Source organism: Oncorhynchus clarkii, chromosome 10 (assembly GCF_045791955.1).
Source record: "Oncorhynchus clarkii lewisi isolate Uvic-CL-2024 chromosome 10, UVic_Ocla_1.0, whole genome shotgun sequence".
In the NCBI taxonomy this organism is placed as follows: Eukaryota; Metazoa; Chordata; class Actinopteri; order Salmoniformes; family Salmonidae; genus Oncorhynchus; species Oncorhynchus clarkii.
The window spans coordinates 44,388,343-44,412,336 of record NC_092156.1 but is presented as its reverse complement, the minus strand read 5'-3'; the positions used below and the strand labels follow the sequence as shown (position 1 = coordinate 44,412,336).

Sequence of the window (23,994 nt, the reverse complement as noted above, 5' to 3'; positions counted from 1 at the left end):
AAAGCTCAATTCCGAGTCTCATAGGTCTGAATACTTATGGAAATAGGGTATCAGTTAGTTATTTTTAATATATTTGTCAACATTTCTAAAAACCTGTTTTCACTTTATCATTGTGGGGTATCGTGTGTAGATTGATGAGCACATTTTTTAAATTGAATCAATTTTAGAATAAAGGCTGTAACGTAACAAAATGTGGAAAAAGGGAAGGGGTCTGAATACTTCCCGAATGTACTGTATTGTACATGTAAGCTACTACAGCGAGTGAAATGACTGCAACAACCTCTTAAGGATCGCCCCTTTTTTAAATGTTTTGCCTAAAATGACATACTCAAATATAACTGCCTGTAGCTCAGGCCCTGAAACAAGGATATGCATTTATTGGTATCATTTGAAAGGAAACACTTTGCAGTTTGTGGAAATTTGTAATGTAGGAGAATATAACACAATATATCAGGTAAAAGATAATACAAATAAAAAAACACCTGTTCTTTAGTATTTTGTTTGTACCATTATCTTTGAAATGCAAGAGAAAGGCCATGTCTTGCTCCCAGACAAACTAAACAACTTCTTTGCTCGCTTTGAGGACAATACAGTGCCACTGACACGGCCCACCACCAAAACCTGCACCAAAACCTCCTTCACCGTAGCCAATGTGAGTAAAACATTTAAACGTGTTAATAACCCTCGCAAGGCTGCCAACACAGACTCTGCTGTTCCCACATGCTTCAAGAGGGCCACTATTGTTCCTGATCCCAAGAAAGCTAAGGTAACTAAGCTGAACGACTATCGCCCTATAGCACTCACCTCCGTCATCATGAAGTGCTTTGAGAGACTAGTCAAGGACCACATCACCTCCACCCTACCAGACACCCTAGACCCACTCCAATTGGCTTAGCGCCCCAATAGGTCCACAGACGACAATCACACTGTACACTGTCCTAACCAACTTGGAAAAGAGGAATACCTATGTAAGAACGCTGTTCATCGACTACAGCTCAGCATTCAACACCATAGTATCCTCCAAGCTCATCATTAAGCTCGACCCCGCCCTGTGCAACTTGGTCCTGGACTTTGACGGGACACCCCCAGGTGGAGAGGGTAGGAAACAACATCTCCACCCCGCTGATCCTCAACACTGGGGCCCCACAAGGGTGCATTCTCAGCCCTCTCCTGTACTCCCTGTTCACCCATGACTGCGTGGCCATGCATGCTTCCAACTCAATCATCAAGTTTTCAGGCGACACTATAGTAGTAGGCTTGATTACCAACAACGGCGAGACGGCCTACAGGGAGGAGGTGAGGGCCCTCGGAGTGTGGTGTCAGGAAAATAACCTCACACTCAACGTCAACAAAACAAAGGAGATGATCGTGAACTTCAGGAAACAGCAGAGGAAGCAGCCCACTATCCACATCGACGGGACACTAGTGGAGAAGGTGGAAAGTTTTAAGTTCCTCGGCATAAACATCACGGATAAACTGAAATGGTCCAACCACACAGACAGCGTGGTGAAGAATGCCAACAGCGCCTCTTCAACCTCAAGAGGCTGAAGAAATTTGTCCTGTCACCAAAAACACTCAAACATTTACAGATGCACAATCGAGACCATCCTGTCGGGCTCTATCACCGCCTGGTACGGAAACTGCTCCACCCACAACCGTAAGGCTCTCCAGAGGGTAGTGAGGTCTGCACAACGCATCCCCGGGGCAAACTACCTGCCCTCCAGGACACCTACAACACAGGAAGGCCAAAAAGATAATCAAGGACAACAACCACCCGAGCCACTGCCTGTTCACCCTGCTATCATCCAGAAGGTGAGGTCAGTACAGGTGCATCAAAGCTAGGACCGAGAAAATGAAAAACAGCTTCTATCTCAAGACCATCAGACTGTTAAACAGTCATCACTAACATTGAGTGGCTGCTGCCAACATACTGACTCAAATCTCTAGCCACTTTAATAATAACAAATTGCATGTAATAAATGTATCACTAGTCACTTTAAACAATGCCACTTTATATAATGTTTACATACCCTACATTACTCATCTCATATGGATATACTGTACTCTATACCATCTACTGCATCTTGCCTATGCCGTTCGGCCATCACTCATCCATCCATATATTTATATGTACATATTCTTATTCATTCCTTTACACTTGTGTATATAAAGTAGTTGCTGTGAAATTGCTAGGAATTGTTAGATTACCTGTTAAATATTACTGCACGGTAGGAACTAGAAGCACAAGCATTTCGCTACACTCGCATTAACACCTGCTAACCATGTGTAAGTGACCAATAAAATCTGCTTTGATAATAATGTATTATTCCAGCACAGGTGCAATTTACATTTTGGCCACTAGATGACAGCAGTGTATGTGCAAAGTTTTAGACTGAGCCAATGAACCATTGCATTTCTGTTCAAAATGTTGTTTCAAGACTGCCCAAATGTGCCTAATTTGTTTATTAATAACTTTCCATGTTCAAAATTGTGCACTCTCCTCAAACAATAGCATGATATTTTTTAACTGTACTTGCTGCCAATATCAGATATGTCTATGTCCTGGGAAATTGTCTTGTTAATAGCATTAGCCTACGTTAGCTCAACCGTTCCGTGGAAGGGACACCGATCCCAAAGAAGTTGCTGCAGTTAGTTTCAGAAAGGGTGGCAAGGAATATGTTAGTCCTAAATATTTCAAAAACTATAAGCATTTGGGACAAATCATTCACTAAACCCTAAACCTCAACTAAATCTTCTGATTAATAAAGTAGAATTTGAGCAAGTTGAGGTGACTAAACTGCTTGGAGTAACCCTGGTTTGTAAACTGTCGTGGTCAAACATGTTGATACATAATAAAGTGCTGCTCTGCCTGACTTTTTAACAACGCTATCAACAAGGCAGGTCGTACAGGCCCTAGTTTTGTCACACCTTGACACCTGTTCAGTAGTGTGGTCAGATGCCACAAAGAGGGACCTCGGAAAATTACAATTGGCTCAGGACAGGGCAGCATGACTGGCCCTTAAACATACACGGAGAGCTAACATTAATGACATGCATGTCAATCTCTCATGGCTCAAAGTGGATGAGAGATTGACTTCATCACTACTTGTTTTTGTAAGAAGTGTTGACAATCTGAATGCACCCAGCTGTCTGTTTAAACTACTAGCACACAGCTCAGACACCCATGTATACCCCACAAGACATACCACCAGAGGTCTCTTCACAGTCCCCAAGTCAAGAACATATTATGGGAGGCGCAAAGTACTACTTAGAGCCATGGCTACATGGAACTCTATTCCACATCAGGTAACTGATGCAAGAAAGTAGAATCAGATAAAAAATAAATTTAAAAAAGACTAAAATACACCTTATGGAACAGTGGGGACTGTGAAGAGACACACACAGACACGCTGAAACATACACATGATAAGACACGCACGTACAGATGGATTTCGTATTGTAGATATGTGGTAGTAGAGTAGTGGCCTGAGGGAACACACTTAATGTGATGTGAAATGTAACGTCATGTAATATTTTAAATTGTATATAAAACAGCCTTAATGTTGCTGGACCCCAGGAAGAGTAACTTCTGCCTTGGCAACAGCTAATGGGGATCCATAATAAATACATATAGAAATCAACATCATGGGATTCAGAGTGCAATGTGGTAGCCATGGTCTCCTTACCTTCAGATAATCTTTCCTCAGATACTTGTTCCTCCTGCGCTCCTCGTTCTGGTTGAGTACAGGTGGAACCTCTGGCCACTTTGGGTCCGTGTCTGACTCGGATTTCAGGCTGCCATCGTAGGAGCATGAAGAGGAGGGCTGCAGAGACAGAGAGACAGAGAGAAAGAGACAGGTCAAGATACTGGACACTGTATTAACCAAATGGCAATGCAATAATGGACAAAACCCCCTTGGCTTTAGCAGCACTAGAACATAATTTAAAAGAGATGATTGACCTAAAGCCTCTCCCTACGTCACTCAGTTATAAAAGGCTAACATGCACACAGACACGTCTTCACATGGACGGTGATGAGGGTGAGGAAACAAAAAGGCACGAATGAAAATGGAGGACCTCAGAGAAAGCGTCGTCGTCGTCTGTGAAGTCAGGGTCCTTTCCAGAGAGAGACAGAGAGAGGTGAACGACATGAGTGAAACCCAGACAACAGAACCAAGGCCTCGCACACGGACACATTAGAAAGGGGAACTGAAAACAATGACCACGGTGTAGTATTACTCGCACAAAATGGGAACAATGAGTAGCATGTTCCCTGTGGAAAACAGGACAGGAAGTACTTACCTGCCCACTCAGCACTGACGTGCCACTGCTCGCTTCATCCAGAGAGGCACTAGGAGAGAGACAGGAAAACACTGACACTGACTCACTCAGTCACACGTATTTACCTTCAGGGACAATACCCTCATTTATTGGACAGTGTGTCATCACGAGGGCAGCCAACAGTCAATAACAACAGACAATGGAACCTTTACTGCATAGACATGGAATCACTGGCCACCTTAATAATGGAACACTTGTCACTTTATGAAATGATTACATACTGCTTTACTCATCTCATATTTACATACTGTATTCTATTCTACTGTATTTTAGTCAATGCCACTCAGACGTTGCCCATCCTGAATATTGATATATTTCTTAATGACATTCTTTTACTTTTGGATTTGTGTGTATTGTTGTGAATTGTTAGATACTACTGCACTGTCGGAGCGAGGAACACAAGCATTTCGCAACACCGGCAATAACATCTGCTAAATATGTGTATGTGACCAATAAAATTGGACTTGATTTGGTGTAGCTCAATTGGTAGAGCATGTGCAACGCTGTGGTTGTGGGTTTGATTCCTACGGGGGACCAGTACAAAACTAAAAGTATGCACTCACTAACTCTGAGTCGCTCTGGATAAGAGCGTCTGCTAAATGACTCGCATGTAAAAATGTAATTACTCGTAGTTATAGCTACAGTGCATTCAGAAAGTATTCAGACAGCTTGACTTTTTTCCACATTTTGTTATGTTACAGCCTTGTTCTAACATGGATTGAATAGTTTTTCCCCCTCAATCTACACATGATACCCCATAATGACATCACAATACCCCATAATGACATCACAATACCCCATAATGACAAAGAAAAAAACAGTCAATCAATCAATAATATAATAATTATTTTAACATGGATTGAATAGTTTTTCCCCCTCAATCTACACACGATACCCCATAATGACATCACAATACCCCATAATGACATCACAATACCCCACATTATGACATAACAATACCCCATAATGACATAACAATACCCCATAATGACATAACAATACCCCATAATGACATCACAATACCCCATAATGACATCACAATAAGGACAACGAAAAAACAGTCAATCAATCAATATAATAATTATTTTAGCTAAATGTTTTATTTTTCATTTACAATCTGTAGAACCTATGAGAATAGAAAGGTTCAATACTTTTGTGAGGCATCACAGCACAGTTGAAAAATATATGGCAAATAGAAATCCAAAATGGATGGGAGGGGTTGAATGGAGCTGAAGGGTGGGACTAATAACAAGGTAACCAATGTAAAACATACGGCGTCTGTGAAATGTTTATGGGTTCAGAAGTTTTGTGAAATAACACAGTTACAAATAGAAATCAAACTGGATGGACATCAGAAATAGAGGAAGGACTAAAAACAAACTAAATATAACTATTGTAAAATAGATTGTATGTAAAATGTGTATAAGATGTATAAACTGAAAGTAAAAGCCTAAGTGTTTATTAGTTTACGCCTATTGGGGGAAGGGTGGTAGGGTTTCCGGGGAATAAAGGTGTATTCTTAAAAAAGTATGTATGTCTATATAGGTATGTGTATGTAACTATGTATATGGATATATATATTTACCCTAAAAAATATATGGGGGATTGGAAATTATGCAGACAATTACATTGATGGAAGCAACATTCTTTCCGCAATATTAAGCTGATCCACCCCTTAAATAAATAAAAAAAGTTTGTTCATTTTATTTGCTAATTTATATATAAAAATATATTAAAAAAATATGGAAATATCACATTTACATAAGTATTCAGACCCTTTACTCAGTGCTTTATTGAAGCACCTTGCCAGCGATTACTACAGCCTCAAGTCCTCTTTGGTATGACACTACAAGCTGGCACACCTATATTTGGGGAGTTTTTCCCATTCTTCTCTGCAGATCCTCTCAAGCGCTGTCAGGTTGGATGGGGAGCATCACAGCACAGCTATTTTCAGGTCTCTCCATAGATGTACGATCGGGTTCAAGTCCGGGCTCTGGCTGGGCCACTCAAGGACATTCAGAGACTTGTCCCGAAGCCACTCCTGCATTGACTTGGCTGTGTACTTAGGGTTTTTGTCCTGTTAGAAGGTTAACCCTCGCCCCAGTATGAGGTTCTAAGTGCTCTGGAGCAGGTTTTCATGAAGGATCTCTCTGTACTATGCTCCATTGATCTTTCCCCCGATCCTGACTAGTCTCCCAGTACCTGCAGCTGAAAGACATCCCCACACCATGATGTTGCCACCACCATGCTTCACTGTAGGGAAGGTGCCAGATTTCCTCCAGACATAACGCTTGGCATTCAGGCCAAAGAGTTCAACCTCAGTTTCATCAGACCTGAGAATATAGTTTCTCATGGTTTGAGAGTCCTTTAGGCGCCTTTTGGCAAACTCCAAGCAAGCTGTCATATGCCTTTTACTGAGGAGTGGCTTCCGTCTGGCCACTCTAATATAAAGGCCTGATTGGTGGAGTGCTGCAGAGATAGTTGTCCTTCTGGAAGGTTCTCCCATCTCCAGAGAGGAACTGTGGAGCTCTGTCATAGTGACCATCGGGTTCTTGGTCACCTCCCTGACCAAGGCCCTTCTCACCCGATTGCTCAGTTTGGCCGGGCAGCCAGCTCTAGGAAGAGTATTAGTGGTTCCAAATGTCGTCCATTTAAAAATGATGGAGGCCACAGTGTTCTTTGGGATCTTCAATGCTGCAGAAATGTTTTGGTACCCTTCCCCAGGTCTGTGCCCTGAAACAATCCTGTCTCTGAGCTCTACAGACAATTCCTTTGACCTCATGGCTTGGTTTTTGCTCTGACATGCACTGTCAACTGTGGGACCTTATATAGACAGGTGTGTGCCTTTCCAAATCATGTCCCATCTATTGAATTTACCACATGTGGACTCCAATCAAGTTGTAGAAACATCTCAAGGGTGACCCTGGGCTCAATGTTGAGTCTCAGAGCAAAGGGTCTGAATACTTATGTAAATATGGTTGTTCTGTTTTCAATTTTAATAAATTTGCAAACATTTCTAAAAACCTGTTTTCACTTTGTCATTATTGGATATTGTGTGTAGATTAGAGGTCGACCGATTAATCGGAATGGCCGATTAATTAGGGCTGATTTCAAGTTTTCATAACAATCGGAAATCTGTATTTTTGGACACCGATTTGGCCAATTAAAAAAAATAAAAATAATAATTTCGTTTTTTTACACCTTTATTTCATCTTTACTTAACTAGGCAAGTCAGTTAAGAACACATTCTCAATTTCAATGACGGCCTAGGAACGGTGGGTTAACTGCCTTGTTCAGGGGCAGAACGACAGATTTTTACCTTGTCAGATCAGGGATTCAATCTTGCAAACTTACAGTTAACTAGTCCAACGCTCTAACCACCTGCCTCTCATTGCACTCCACGAGGAGCCTGCCTGTTATGCGAATGCAGTAAGCCAAGGTAAGTTGCTAGCTAGCATTACTTATCTTATAAAAAACAATCAATCAATCATAATCACTAGTTAACTACACATGGTTGATGATATTACTAGTTTATCAAGCATGTCCTGCGTTGCATATTATCGATGCGGTGCGTATCGTTGCTCCAATGTGTACCTAACCATAAACACCAATGCCTTTCTTAAAATCAATACACAGAAGTATATATTTTTTAAACCTGCATATTTAATAAATCCAGGTTAGCAGGCAATATTAACCAGGTGAAATTGTCACTTCTCTTGCGTTCATTGCATGCAGAGTCATGGTATATGCAACAGTTTGGATGCCTAATTTGCCAGAATTTTACATAATTATGACATAACATTGAAGGTTGTGCAATGTAACAAGAATATTTAGACTTATGGATGCCACCCATTAGATAAAATACAGAACGGTTCCGTATTTCACTGAAACAATAAACTTTTGTTTTCGAAATTATAGTTTCCGGTTTCGACCATATTAATGACCTAAGGCTTGCATTTCTGTGTGTTATTATGTTATAATTAAGTCTGTGATTTGATAGAGCAGTCTGACTGAGCGATGGTAGGCACCAGCAGGCTCGAAAGCATTCATTCAAACAGCACTTTCGTGCGTTTGCCAGCAGCTGTTTATGACTTCAAGCCTATCAACTCACGAGATTAGGCTGGTGTAACCAATGTGAAATGGCTAGCTAGTTAGCGGGGTGCGCGCTAATAGCGTTTCAAACGTCACTCGCTCTGAGACTTGAAGTGGTTGTTCCCCTTGCTCTGCATGGGTAACGCTGCTTCGAGGGTGGCTGTTGTCGATGTGTTCCTGTTTCGAGCCCAGGTAGGAGCGAGGAGAGGGATGGATGCTATACTGTTAAACTGGCAATACTAAAATATCTATAAGAACATCCAATAGTCAAAGGTTAATGAAATACAAATGGTATAGAGGGAAATAGTCCTATAATTCCTATAATAACTACAACCTAAAACTTCTTACCTGGGAATATTGAAGACTCGTGTTAAAAGGAACCACCAGCTTTCATATGTTCTCATGTTCTGAGCAAGGAACTTTAACGTAAGCTTTCTTACATGGCACATATATTGCACTTTTACTTTCTTTTCCAACACTTTCTTTTTTCATTATTTAAACCAAATTGAACATGTTTCATTATTTATTTGAGGCTACATTTATTTTATTGATGTATTACATTAAGTTAAAATAAGTGTTCATTCAGTATTGTTGTAATTGTCATTATTACAAATAATTTTTTATTTATTTTTTAAATCAGCCGATTAATCTGTACCAGCTTTATTTGGTCCTCCAATAAATCGGTATCGGTATCAGCGTTGAAAAATCTTAATCGGTCGACCTCTAGTGTAGATTGATGAGGAAAAACCATTATTTAATACATTTTAGAATAAGGCTGTAATGTAACAAAATGTGGAAAAAGTCAAGGGGTCTGAATACTTTCCGAATGCACTGTATTTTTGAGACAAGATCCTATAACACGAGTCACTGGGACAGTTTCGATGATGGCATGCTTTTGAGTGTATGACTAGGCTCAACTTGCGCCCAGGAAACAGGCTAGTTTTATGCACGTGACCCAAGGTCTTAGAGTGTAACGGGCAGAAGTAATGTGTTTAGGTAGAGCTGTGCTGTACGTACCTGCGGATAGCCTGAGAGGGGGACCTTTGTTTGCTGCCGGAGCTGCCAGAGTGACTGAGGAACCTGGACAGGTAGACAGAGGGGTGGTTAGTACCATCTCTTTATTTTCTCTCTGCAGGCACAATGTGTTCAGGCAGTCATGATATAGAATGGGTTCAGGTGGATTTAAGAACTGGAGAACAACAGACAATCTATCGAAGGGTGTGCATTCATCTCACAAGGCACAGAAACATGCATTTAATTCTCCAACCTGACAGTTTTCTATACATACATCCACCTCCTTAAACGTTCACAATCTCACTCTATCACACATCTGTCTCTACCTGTGTGCACGGCCGGCAACCCTCCTTCGATGAATTAGACTCTCTGCTCTACAAATTAAGGATCGTCGTCTAGTAGCCACACATCATGTGTGCACCAATCAGGTCCAAGGAAGAGGCGAGGTGGAGGAGGAGCAGGAGATGGATGAAGCAGGGAGGGATTAAGAGAAGAGAAGAGGAGAGCCAATGACAGGGAGGTTCGTTAGATGCAGAGCAGGAATAGAGATCGTTAGAGCGTGGTGATGGAGTAACTTCAGGAGAAAGAAGAGTAGTAAAATGTCTGGAAAGGAACTAAGGTCTGCACATACAATGGATAAAATACAGGTAATACACTCTTGGATAAAAAGGTTCTATCTAGAACCTAAAAGGGTTCTTCAGCTGTCCACACAGGAGAACCCTTTGAAGAACTGTTTTTCTTTGGTTACAGGCCGAACCCTTTTCCCACAGAGGGTTCTACATGGAACCAAAAAGGTTCATCCTGGAACCAAAAAGGGTTCTCGTATGGGGACAGCCGAATAACCCTTTTGGAACCCTTTCTTCTGAGAGCGTATAGAAGGACCCAATGCAAGAGAAATGATAATGTGCACTCTTCACGTATCACCTGCTGTCTGCAACAGCTATGGCTGGCTCACGCTGACAATTGATTATTGTTAACCTAATAACTATGGGTAGAACCCCAATAACCAGTCAGAAACCCATGACTGTCAAGGTTGTAAATCAAGTCCTTTTCTTTCCGGTCTTGTAGAATGAAAAGAAGAGTCCTTCCCCCTTCCAACCCTCTCCTCCAAGAACATCCCAGGATCTTCCTGCCCTTTCACTGATAAGGGGTCAAGGATGGAGTGAGAGAGCGCGAGCAGAGGTGAGGGCGGGGGATGCTGAGCTCAGCAGAGGTGAGGGCGGGGGATGCTGAGCTCAGCAGAGGCGAAGAGGACAGAGAGATATGGGGCTAGGAGCAGGGATCAGAGTGAGGTGAGGTCAGAGAGGAGGAAACAACCATGGGGTCAGAGGTCAGCCTCTCACCTGTTCTGTTGCTCTTGCTGTAGGAGCTGGACGGCAATCTTCCTCAGGTCCAGCACCTCCTTCAGCTCTTCCTCCTCCTCCTCCTCTTCCTCCTCCTCAGCTAGCTGATCTTTATCAGAGCTGCAGGCCACAGGGACATGACAGTCAGAAACCTACGCCAACTGCTTCACACTCACACTGTAATAGCATGAACTCACAATGTGGCCATACTATAGTGGCAGCTATCCAACGGCAGCCTTCTCAGCATGTCTACTGTCCCGGCCTGTTATTATTTCACGACTACTATCATCTAGCGGCTATCATCTAGCTGCTAAGTATCAACTCACCTACAGTAGATTAACCAGGGTTGGAAATAAATTATCTAAGGAGACTGACAGATCAATATTATTTCAGTTCAAACTTAAATAACTGCCCTTCCTCCTCCTGTCTATCCGTGTAGTGAGGACTTACCCAGACTCCTCTTTCCAGCTTTCCTTATCTTTGCTTTGGTGTGACTTGTTAAGAACCTTCTCCAATTCCTGAAACACAGAACAAATAGTCAGATTCATTAATTCAATAAAAGCATATATTTTTTAAAAGTTATAGTTAAGCAATAAGTGTGGTATATGGCCAATATACCACGGCTAAGGGCGGTTCTTATGTGTGCCGCAACGCGGAATGCTTGGATACAGCCCTTATTGCTAGGTGCCTTATTGCTATTGTAAACGGATTACCAACGTAATCAGAGCAGTAAAAAGTAATGTTTTGTCATACCCGTGGTATACGGTCTGATGTACCACGGTTGTCAGCCAATCAGCATCCAGGGCCCGAACCACCCAGTTTATAACAAGATGTGTAAAACTCCTACACTACTATCCAGGTTCAATCACAAGCTTGTTTTCCATTATCGATCCAAGTCAGGCCGAGACACATTTCATTTGGCCTTTAAGCGCTGTGCCTTGGCTTATTCCACAAGTCCCCCCCCCCCCCCCCCCCCCCAAAAAAAAACCTATCAAGATTATCTATTTGCCAATTCCATTCGTAAGGGAGGCCTTACTTTTGGTGGAGGTTTCAGTGAGGAGGCAGCAAGAAGAGGAAGTACAATGTCCAGGCTGGACATTTATTTACAGTGCAGGAGTGGCAAACTGTACGCTACGTATAATTATACAAACAATTAAACAAACAGGGCGTAGACCGGTAACATACATAAATAACTGAAAATAAATCAAAGAAAGGTTGAGCTCAATAAATCAAACAAACCCCAATCATGCCTGAAACCAATGGCAGCATTCCATCCTTACCCTGTCTCGGTCTGCCCAACAATGAAATGACAGGGCTTAAGTATTTTTTTATTTTTTTTATTTCACCTTTATTTAACCAGGTAGGCTAGTTGAGAACAAGTTCTCATTTGCAACTGCGACCTGGCCAAGATAAAGCATAGCAGTGTGAACAGACAACACAGAGTTACACATGGAGTAAACAATTAACAAGTCAATAACACAGTAGAAAAAAAAGAGAGTCTATATACATTGTGTGCAAAAGGCATGAGGAGGTAGGCGAATAATTACAATTTTGCAAATTAACACTGGAGTGATAAAATGATCAGATGGTCATGTACAGGTAGAGATATTGGTGTGCAAAAGAGCAGAAAAGTAAATAAATATAAACAGTATGGGGATGAGGTATGTAAAATTGGGTGGGCTATTTACCGATAGACTATGTACAGCTGCAGGGATCGGTTAGCTGCTCAGATAGCAGATGTTTGAAGTTGGTGAGGGAAATAAAAGTCTCCAACTACATCTCAACACGGCCTTCGCCTTGGAAGAAACCACTTCCGACCAAATCACAAATACACGGTCAAAATACATACTTAAAATCATCAATAACCACAATAAGGTAACCCCATTGACATTTCATAAATATGCACACTTCAATTAATAGTATAAAGCAGAAAAAGATAGGTTGTCTCATTTAGCTCTCCCCCCCCCGGGTTTGGCCAGCTTGGCACGAGCCACCACACAGGATACCTCGCACTTCAGACTGCGGGCCTGGTTGGCACAGCAGGAAGAAATAATTCACCTCTTCAATCAACGATGCTTAACACGGAAGTTTGTAACAGAGTATATATGAACAGACTACAGGCCGACACCAGCTCTGTGGCAACTCCACAATCGCACTAATCTACACTACATGGCAAAGGTCATGTGGCAACCCCTTCAAATTAGTGGATTTGGCTATTTCAGCTCACAGGTGTTGCCGGCATGTGTACAAAAATCGAGCACACAGCCATGTAAACATTGGCAGTAGAATGGCCCGTTTTTTTACATTTTATTTAACTAGGCAAGTCAGAACGGTCTGTACTGAAGAGCTCAATGACTTTTAATGTGGCATAGGATATCACCTTTCCAACAAGTCAGATCATCAAATTTCTGCCCTGCTAGAGCTGCCCCGGTCAACTGTAAGTGCTGTTATTGTTAAGAGGAAACGTCTAGGAGCAACAACGGCTCAGCCGCTGAGTGGTAGGCCACACAAGCTCACAGAACGGGACCCCCGAGTGCTGAAGCGCGTTAAAAATCGTCTGTCCTCAGTTGCAACGCTCATTACAGGGTTCCAAACTTCTTCTGGAAGCAACGTCAGCACAATAACTGTTTGTTGGGAGCTTCATGACATGGGTTTCCATGGCCGAGCAGCCGCACACAAGCCTAAGATCACCATGCACAATGCCAAGTGTCGGCTGGAGTGGTGTAAAGCTCGCATTAGACTCTGGAGCAGTGGAAACGTGTTCTCCGGAGTGAGGAATCACGTTTCACCATCTGGAAGTCCGACAGAATAATCTGGGTTTGGTGGATGCCAGGAGAACGCTACCTGCCCGAATGCACAGTGCCAACTGTAAAGTCTGGTGGATGAGGAATAATGGTCTGGGGCTGTTTTTAATGGTTTGGGCTAGGTCCCTTAGTTCCAGGGAAGATAAATATTAAAGCTACAGCATACAATTACCTTATAGATGATTCTGTGCTTTCAACTTTGTGGCAACAGTTTGGGGAAGGCCCTTTCCTGTTTCAGCATGACAATGCCCCTGTGCATAATGTGAGATCCATACAGAAATGGTTTGTCGAGATTGGTGAGGAAGAACTTGGCTGGCCTGCACAGAGCCCTGACCTCAACCCCATTGAACACCTTTGGGATAAATTGGAACGCCGACTGTGAGCCAGGAGTAATTGCCCAGCATCAATGCCAGACCTAACTAATACTCTTGTGTCTGAATGGAGGCAAGTCCCGGCAGCAATGTTCCAACATCTAGTGGACAGCCCTCCCAGAAGAGTGGAGGCGGTTGTAGCAGCAAAGGGGGGACAAACTCCATATCAATGGCCATGATTTTGGAATGAGATGTTCGACGAGCAGATGTCCACATACTTCTGTCCTTCTCTCAGCACATATCAAAGCTGCAGGCTAAAGTTAAATCTATACTGGGTTTCCGCTATCCCTCCTCTTTCACCCCAGCTGTTAAACTACTGCAGCCCTCCTCATCCACATACAACACCCATTCTGCCAGTCACATTCTGTAAAGGTCCCCAAAGCTCACACATCCCTGGGTTGCTCGTCTTTTCAGTTCGCTGTAGCTAGCGACTGGAACAAGCTGCAACAAACACTCAAACTGGACTGTTAGACGTCTTCTTTCAAAGACTCAATCATGAAAATTTTTACTGACAGTTGTGGCTGCTTTGCGTGATGTATTGTTGTCTCTACCTTCTTTCAAATCAAATCAGAGGTCAAATAGAGGTCCTGGATGGCAGGAAGCTTGGCCCCAGTGATGTACTCGGACATACGCGCTACCCTTTGTAGTGCCTTGCGGTCGGAGGCCGAGCAATTGCCATACCAGGCAGTGATGCAACCAGTCAGGATGCTCTCGATGGTGCAGCTGTACAACCTTTTGAAGGTCTGAATCTTTTCAGTCTCCTGAGGGGGAATAGGTTTTGTTGTGCCCTCTTCACGACTGTCTTGGTGTGCTGGACCATGTTAGTTTGTGCTGTTGTCTGTGCCCAACAATGTTTGTAACATGTTTCGTGCTGCTACCAAGTTGTGCTTCTGTCATGTGTTGGTACCATGTTGTGTTGGTATCATGCTGTGTTGCTACCATGCTGTGTTGTCATGTGTTGCTGCCATGCTGTTGTCTTAGGACTCTCTTTATGTAGTGTTGTGTTGTCTCTCTTGTCGTGATGTGTGTTTTGTCCTATATTTTTTATTTTTTTATTTTTTACTCCCAGCCCTCATCCCCGCAGGAGGTCTTTTGCCTTTTGATAGGCCGTCATTGTAAATAAGAATTTGTTCTTAACTGACTTGCCTAGTGTTAGGTTCGAAATATCAGAGTAAGAAATCGACGGACACTATGAAAGCTCCAACCAAGTTTATTCACCAATTGGGTCCATACAGCTGCGTAACACAAAATATATTCACACAAGCACTGATATTTAACCCTATTTAACCCTGAGTCTCCTCCTACACATCTGAACAGCCAATGCATCTCTGTTGCTAGACAGAACCTTAGTGATATCTGTTCTTCCTCACTTCCTCTAACCTGACCTCTGCCCCAAAATGTTCACTCCTCCAACTCATGGCTGTCATGTTGACTCGTACCAGACTGGGTACATTCTCCTCGAATAGTATCACTGATGGCTAACAATAACATATCGGGACAGAACGGAAATGTTACACATTCCCCTCTTTCCCTCAGTGACATTAATAAGTATATTTCATATTTTCAGAACCAAACACTAGTTAAATAAAAGGTTAAATAAACAATTTAAAAATATATATATATATTGTACTTTAATTCTTTGCCTGATTTAGGGCACTTGAGAGCTGTGAATGTCAGGTATGGGATCGCAAGTTTTATGACTTGATGAAAGGTATGATTAGTTTTAAGCCCGGATTACTCTTGTACTAACAATCTCCTATACCCCGGAGCTAATAGTGGAAAAGAAACAGACAGTGGTAGCACAGTACCTCCCCCGCGGATAGCTCGACAGAGGAAGACAGGCTAGTTACTGGTGTACGTGTAGTGGCCATACAGCTCCCTATGGATGTCTTGTGATGTACCTTTATACAGGAGATGTAGGGTCCACCACTCTGCTGCCCGTCCCCCTCTGACAGGGCAGCATCCTCCTCTGGGTTGGGCTCGATGAAGTCATAGGGTTCCTGATCTATGGGCACAACACACCAGGTTGAACCTCAGACTATGTGCCTGTTGCCAGTTGAGCACAATATTGCTCAAATACTGTTACCGAACAGTCAAATCCACTGCATCTAAAAACAGGCCTTACCTTTGCCTGAGTCCATCTTGGAGAGGAGAGAGAGCGCGTCGGCGCGGGCCGTCTCTGAGACCTGAGAGTGCAGGCTGATGGTGTCATCGTCAGAAGGCTAGAGGAAGAGAGGGAGGGGCGAGGAGGAGAAGGGAACTTAAGAGGTAAGTGAGCGTGAACCATAAACGAGTGCACTGAACATGTCTGCATGACCTACAGAAGGTGGTTGACTTGGGCCGGAGCTGACAGGAACATTGTACAGGCACCTCAAATATTCTACTGCTTTAGTTCCAGCAAAATATTGTGGTGTTCCAGCACCTAAAATGAGTACCGGCACCTACTTCAGTCCAAGTCCAGCACTGCCTATAGAATAAATACTAAGGGGCAGTATCAATTTGCCGTGGTTGAACGCACACCAATAGGCTTTTTACAGTCTAAGCCTCACTACAGTCTGACTACAGTGGGTGAACTCTGACCTCCGTCGTAGACAGTCTTTTATCCCCATTGTCACTGCCGATACCAGAGTCAGGACCGTGGTTCTTACTGGGGTAAAAATCCTCCATGCTGCAGAGACATATAAAGGGATAGTCAGAAATAAAAGAGAGTCAGACAGTTTTGTTCAAGTCACAATCATGACGACATCATAAGCACTTCATAATACGTTGAACCTGTGTCATTAATCTTCAAATATATGTTATACCAGTTGTCATTATAGTTTAATGGAACACACCATTTATGATGCATATGGTCTATTGTCTTGTCTGTAGTATACGTAGTAGTATGATATGATAGAAGAGTGTACCTGTCGGTCAGAGGCTGGGGAAGGCAGCGTTTGCCCAGGGAGGGGAGGTCCAGAGAGTCAGGCTTCTTATTCAACCTACATGTTTGGATGTTCAGGTACTTAAAGATGTGCACCTTGCCCTTCAGGCAGATCTGAAATACACAAATAGTAGATGAAATGAAGTGTGCAATTGTTCCTCGGAGATGGTGGTATTTCATGAATACTGTCACACCTGGGTGGGGGGGGTTCTAGGCACATTGCCGAGCTGAGGTTAACCTATGTTTTACTGTAACAACATCCTTGATACACATCCAGATGGCAGCGGATACTCCCATGCAGCGCCAAATGTCAAATACAGCACAAACTACCACAGATGTTGCCACACAAGAACACACACACACCTGTGCAGGTGGGGACTGCATAGGGTTGTTGTCGAGGATGATGTGCTGCAGCTGCCTGAGTCTCCTGTAGACAGGAGGGATCTCTGTGATCTTATTGCAGGAGAAGTCTAGTCTGGTGAGTGGCAGGTCCGCCAACTCTGGAGAGAGAGCGAGGGGTAGAGAAAAATAAAGAAAGCATAAAAGGCATGGGGTTGGATATAGAATAGAGAGTGCGGTAAACCTATATAGTTGGTATCTGTCACTGCTCTGGGGTCCAGAGAGGTGTTTGGGAAGAGAGAAAGAGTGAAGAGGACCAGGGGAGAGAACGTAAACTGCTACATACCCTCAGGCAGCATGTGAAGACAGTTCCTCCTGATGTTGAGTTCCCGTAAGGCCTGGAGCCTCCCCACCTGAGGGGGCAGCACCTGGATCTCATTACAGCTGATGTCCTACAGGGGGAAGACCGAGAGCAGGCGGTCATACAGAGGCCTACAAATGACTGGACATAGATCATAAATACATGTGGAAAGACACACGCACACACACATTAATGTGCTCTGGACCAGTGCTTACCAACTCCATCAGCTCTTTGGCCTTCCCAATTTCCTCTGGGATGGACACTAGCTTGTTGTTGCTCACCACCAGCACTTTGAGGGGGAGGCTAAACAGGTATTTTGGCAATGTTGAGAGAAGGTTCCGGCTACAAAAACACAAAATACACATATTCACTATAGTCAGTATTCAGCAACAAAGGACAACCATCTTAAAAGAATGTTAGTGAAACTAGAGGAGACTGCGATCTAATTGTGTCTAGGAAATGAACAGTACTGTCTAGATATAATCATCTTCATAACTTTAAAAACAACATCACAGCGTATTTCCCACACTATGAAAGAGGAAATGCTCTTGTTACTTGATCCTGTGAAGTCCCTGAAAAGGGGAACACCATTCTCCTGAGATAAAGCAGAATAAAACTGAATATAGTTGTGATCAGCAATGAACGGGATTCACAGCATGACAGAAAGGACACATGATCAGTTGGATAACAAAGCAAGCACTCTGTCACGTAGCAACTATATTTTTTGGTATTCTATTATCCCCATTAGCTGTTGCGAAAGCAGCAGCTACTCTTCCTGGGGCCCACACAAAACATGAAACATAATACAGAACATTAATAGACAAGAACAGCTCAAAGACAGAACTACATACACTACCGGTCAAAAGTTTTAGAACACCTGTTCATTCAAGGGTTTTTCTTTATTTTTACTATTTTCAACATTGTAGAGTAGTGAAGAAATCAAAACTATGAAATAACACATATGGAAAAGTGTTAAACAAATCAAAATATGTTATATTTCAGATTCTTCAAATAGCCACCCTTTGCCTTGATGACAGCTGCACACACCCTTGGCATTCTCTCAACCAGCTTCACCTGAAATGTTTTTCCAACAGTTTTGAAGGAATTCCCACATATGCCGAGCACTTGTCGGCTGCTTTTCCTTCACACATCCCAAACCAGCTCAATTTAGTTGAGGTCGGTGGATTGTGGAGGCAAGGTAATCTGATGCAGCACTCCATCACGTGCCTTCTTGGTAAAAATAGCCCTTACCCAGCCTTGAGGTGTGTTGGCTCATTGTACTGTTGGAAAAAAAATGATAATGGGACTAGGCCCAAACCAGATGGGATGGAGTATTGCTACAGAATGCAGTGGCAACCATGCTGGTTAAGTGTGCCTTCAATTCTAAATAAATCCCAGACAGTGTCTCCAGCAAAGCACCTCCAAACCATCACACCTCCTCCTCCATGCTTTAAGGTAGGAACTACACATGTGGAGTTCATCCTTTCATCCACATGTCACAAAGATGTGGCGGTTGGAACCAAAAATCTCCAATTTGGACTCCAGACCAAAAGGACAGATTTCCACTGGTCTAATGTCCATTGTTCGTGCTTCTTGGCACAAGCAATTCTTCTTCTTATTGGTTTCCTTTAGTAGTGGTTTCTTGCAGCAATTCAACCATGGAGGCACAGTCTCCAATGATCATCAATGATTTTGAGATATGTCTGTTGAACTCTGTGAAGCATTTATTTAAGCTGCAATTTATGAGGCTGGTAGCTCTAAAAGAAAATGGTCCTCTGCAGCAAGGGTAACTATGGGTCTTCTATTCCTTTGGCAGTCCTCATGAGAGCCAGTTTCATCATAGTGCTTGATGGTTTTTGCAACTCCACATGAAAAACTTTCAAAGTTCTTAACATTTTCCAGATTGACTGATCATGTCTTAAAGTGATGATGGACTGTCATTTCCTTTTGCTTATTTGAGCTGTACTTGCCATAATATGGACTTGGTCTTTTACCAAATAGGGCTATGTTCTGTATACCCCCCTACCTTCACAAGAAGGAAAGAAACGCATTACAGGTGATTACCTCATAAAGCTGGTTGAGTGAATGCCAAAAGTGTACAAAGCTGTCATCAAGGCAAAGGGTAGCTATTTGAAGAATCTCAAAAATAAAATATATTTTGATTTGTTTAACACTTTTTGGGTCACTAAATGATTCCATGTGTTATTTCAATGTTTTGATGTCTTAGCTATTATTCTACACATTAGAAAATAGTCAGAATAAAGAAAACCATTGAATGAGTAGGTGTTCTAAAACTTTTGACCAGTAGTATAGATTTAAAAAATGGCACACATAACACGTACAGTTGCAGTCGGAAGTTTACAAACACTTAGGTTGGAGTCATTAAAACTCGTTTTTCAACCACTCCACAAAATTCTTGTTAACAAACTATAGTTTTGGCAAGTCTGTTAGGACATCAACTTTGTGCATGACACAAGTCTTTTTTCCAACTATTGTTTACAGACAGATTATTTCACTTATAATTCACTGTATCACAATTCTAGTGGGTCAGAAGTTTACATACACAAAGTTGACTGTGTCTTTTAAACAACTTGGAAAATTCCAGAAAATGATGTCATGGCTTTATAAGCTTCTGAGAAGCTAATTGACATCATTTGAGTCAATTGGAGGTGTACCTGGGGATGTATTTCAAGGCCTAACTTCAAACTCAGTGCCTCTTTACTTGACATCATGGGAAAAATCAAAATAAATCATCCAGGTCTACAAAGATTGTAGACCTCCACAAGTCTGGTTGTTCATCTGTACAAACAATAGTATGCAAGTATAAACACCATGGGACCACGCAGCCGTCATACCGCTCAGGAAGGAGACGCGTTCTGTCTCCTAGAGATGAACGTACTTTGGTGTGAAAAGTGCAAATCAATCCCAGAACAGCAACAAAGGACCTTGTGAAGATGCTGGAGGAAACAGGTACAAAAGTATCTATAGCCACAGTAAAACGAGTCCTATATCGACATAACCTGAGAGGCCGGTCAAGCAAGGAAGAAGCCACTGCTCCAAAACCACCATAAAAAAAGCCAGACTATGGATTGCAACTGCACATGAAAACAAAAATCGTACTTTTTGGAGAAATGTCCTCTGGTTGGATGAAACAAAAATAGAACTGTTTGGCCAGAATGACCATCGTCATGCTTGGAGGAAAAATGGGGAGGCTTGCAAGACAAAGTACACCATCCCAACCATGAAGCACAGGGGTGGCAGCATCATGTTGTGGGGCTGCTTTGCTGCAGGGTGGCAGGGTAGCCTAGTGGTTAGATCGTTGGACTAGTCACCGAAAGGTTGCAAGTTCATATCCCCGAGCTGACAACGTACAAATCTGTCGTTCTGCCCCTGAACCGGAAGTTATCCCACTGGCTGTCATTGAAAATAAGAATGTATTCTTAACTGACTTGCCTAGTTAAATAAAGGTAAAATAAATAAAATAAAATGAGGGACTGGTGCACTTCACAAAATTGATGGCATCATGAGGGAAGAAAATGATGCGGATATATTGAAGCAGCATCTCAAGACATCAGTCAGGAAGTTAAAGCTTGGTCGCAAATGGGTCTTTATGATTAATGGGTCTTTATGATTAACTGAGTTTAAGTGTATTTGGCTAAGGTGTATGTAAACTTCCGACTTCAACTGTACATATCAATACATACACACAAAATCTAGGTCAAATAGGGGAGAGTTGGTCTGTGAGGTGTTGCTTTATCTGTTTTTTTAAACCAGTTTTGTTGTTAATTTGAGCAATATGAAATGAGAGTTCCGTGCAATCGTGGCTCTATAAACACTGCTCAAAAAAATAAAGGGAACACTAAAATAACACATCCTAGATCTGAATGAATGAAATATTCTTATTAAATACTTTTTTCTTTACATAGTTGAATGTGCTGACAACAAAATCACAAAAATGATCAATGGAAATCAAATTTATCAACCCATAGAGGTCTGGATTTGGAGTCACACTCAAAATTAAAGTGGAAAACCACACTACAGGCTGATCCAACTTTGATGTAATGTCCTTAAAACAAGTCAAAATGAGGCTCAGTAGTGTGTGTGGCCTCCACGTGCCTGTATGACCTCCCTACAATGCCTGGGCATGCTCCTGATGAGGTGGCGGATGGTCTCCTGAGGGATCTCCTCCCAGACCTGGACTAAAGCATCCGCCAACTCCTGGACAGTCTGTGGTGCAACGTGGCGTTGGTGGATGGAGCGAGACATGATGTCCCAGATGTGCTCAATTGGATTCAGGTCTGGGGAACGGGCGGGCCAGTCCATAACATCAATGCCTTCCTCTTGCAGGAACTGCTGACACACTCCAGCCACATGAGGTCTAGCATTGTCCTGCATTAGGAGGAACCCAGGGCCAACCGCACCAGCATATGGTCTCACAAGGGGTCTGAGGATCTCATCTCGGTACCTAATGGCAGTCAGGCTTCCTCTGGCGAGCACATGGAGGGCTGTGCGGCCACCCAAAGAAATGCCACCCCACACCATGACTGACCCACCGCCAAACCAGTCATGCTGGAGGATGTTGCAGGCAGCAGAACGTTCTCCACAGCATCTCCAGACTCTGTCACGTCTGTCACATGCTCAGTGTGAACCTGCTTTCATCTGTGAAGAGCACAGGGCACCAGTGGCGAATTTGCCAATCTTGGTGTTCTCTGGCAAATGCCAAACGTCCTGCACGGTGTTGGGCTGTAAGCACAACCCCACCTGTGGTTGTCGGGCACTCATACCACCCTCATGGAGTCTGTTTCTGACCGTTTGAGCAGACACATGCACATTTGTGGCCTGCTGGAGATCATTTTGCAGGGCTCTGGCAGTGCTCCTCCTGCTCCTCCTTGCACAAAGGCGGAGGTAGCGGTCCTGCTGCTGGGTTGTTGCCCTCCTACGGCCTCCTCCACGTCTCCTGATGTACTGGCCTGTCTCCTGGGAGCGCCTCCATGCTCTGGACACTACGCTGACAGACACAGCAAACCTTGTTGCCACAGCTCGCATTGATGTACCATCCTGGATCAGCTGCAGTACCTGAGCCACTTGTGTGGGTTGTAGACTCCGTCTCATGCTACCACTAGAGTGAAAGCACCGCCAGCATTCAAAAGTGACCAAAACATCAGCCAGGAAGCATAGGAACTGAGAAGTGGTCTGGTCACCACCTGCAGAACCACTCCTTTATTGGGGGTGTCTTGCTAATTGCCTATAATTTCCACCTGTTGTCTATTCCATTTGCACAACAGCATGTGAAATTTATTGTCAGTGTTGCTTCCTAAGTGGACAGTTTGATTTCACAGAAGTGTGATTGGCTTGGAGTTACATTGTGTTGTTTAAGTGTTCCCTTTATTTTAGGAGCAGTGTAATATTGTATGCTTTCTTGAATTTGTTCTGGATTTAGAGACTGAAAAGGCCTCTGCTGGCATGTCCGGTGGAGTAAGTGTGTGTGTGTGTCAGAGGTGTGTGTAAATTGACTGTGCAAACAATTCAGATTTTTTTTTTTATATATAAAAAAAAAATAAGTGACGCAATCAGTCTCTCCTCAACTCTTATCCAAGAGAGACTGGCATGCATAGTATTTCTATCAGCCCTCTGATTACAATGAAGAGCAAGACGTGCTGCTCTGTTCTGGGCCAGATGCAGCTTAACTAAGTCTTTCTTCGCAGCATTTGATCACATGACTGGACAATAATCAATATAAGACAAAACTAGAGGCTACAGGACATGCCTTTTGGAGTGTGGTGTCAACAAAGCAGAGCATCTCTTCATAACAGCTAGACCTCTCCCCTTCTCTACAACCATTGAATCCATATGCTTTGACCATGACTGTTTACAATCTAAGGTAACACCAAGTAACTCCTCAACTTGTTCAACAGCTACACCATTCATTACCAGATTCAGCTGAGGTAGAGCTTAGGGAATGATTTGTACCAAATACAATGCTCTTAGTTTTAGAGATTCTCAGGACCAGTTTATTACTGACCACCCATTCCAAAACTGACTGCAACTCCTTGTCTATCTTTATGTGCAACAAAAGTTAGTCTAGTGCTGTAGGTTGGTTATCTTTCTCAAATTCATTCGAGGTTAATTCATTGAGTCTATAAACCAAATCTGGAGTCAATCTGACTTATGGTTCATGAGAAGATGATTTTGAGCATTAGCATATGTGCTAATGTGCATCTATAGGTAAAGTGCGGCCATTTTTAAATGCAGCAACTTATTTCTCATTACCATCAAAGACTGATGAAAAACTCTCTAATCTAATTATTCAGAAATACAAAATCTGGAGTGAATCTGACGTATGTTTCACGAGGAGAAGACGATTGCAGATGATTTGGAGCGTTACTTATGTAAAGAATGAGTTGTT

The 23,994-nt window shown here is 42.8% G+C and overlaps 1 protein-coding gene across 1 annotated transcript in view; it reads right to left on the bottom strand.

Moving 5' to 3' along the window:
• The window catches only part of LOC139418558 (leucine-rich repeat and calponin homology domain-containing protein 2-like), a 76,358-nt gene that overhangs the window by 10,872 nt on the left and 41,492 nt on the right, over positions 1-23,994 (bottom strand). Inside the window, 13 exon segments of the mRNA XM_071168118.1 lie at positions 3,687-3,824; positions 4,078-4,116; positions 4,303-4,351; positions 9,451-9,513; positions 10,791-10,910; positions 11,241-11,308; positions 15,867-15,970; positions 16,091-16,187; positions 16,546-16,633; positions 16,872-17,002; positions 17,252-17,388; positions 17,574-17,679; positions 17,804-17,930. Coding sequence (XP_071024219.1) covers positions 3,687-3,824; positions 4,078-4,116; positions 4,303-4,351; positions 9,451-9,513; positions 10,791-10,910; positions 11,241-11,308; positions 15,867-15,970; positions 16,091-16,187; positions 16,546-16,633; positions 16,872-17,002; positions 17,252-17,388; positions 17,574-17,679; positions 17,804-17,930 — 1,267 coding nt within the window.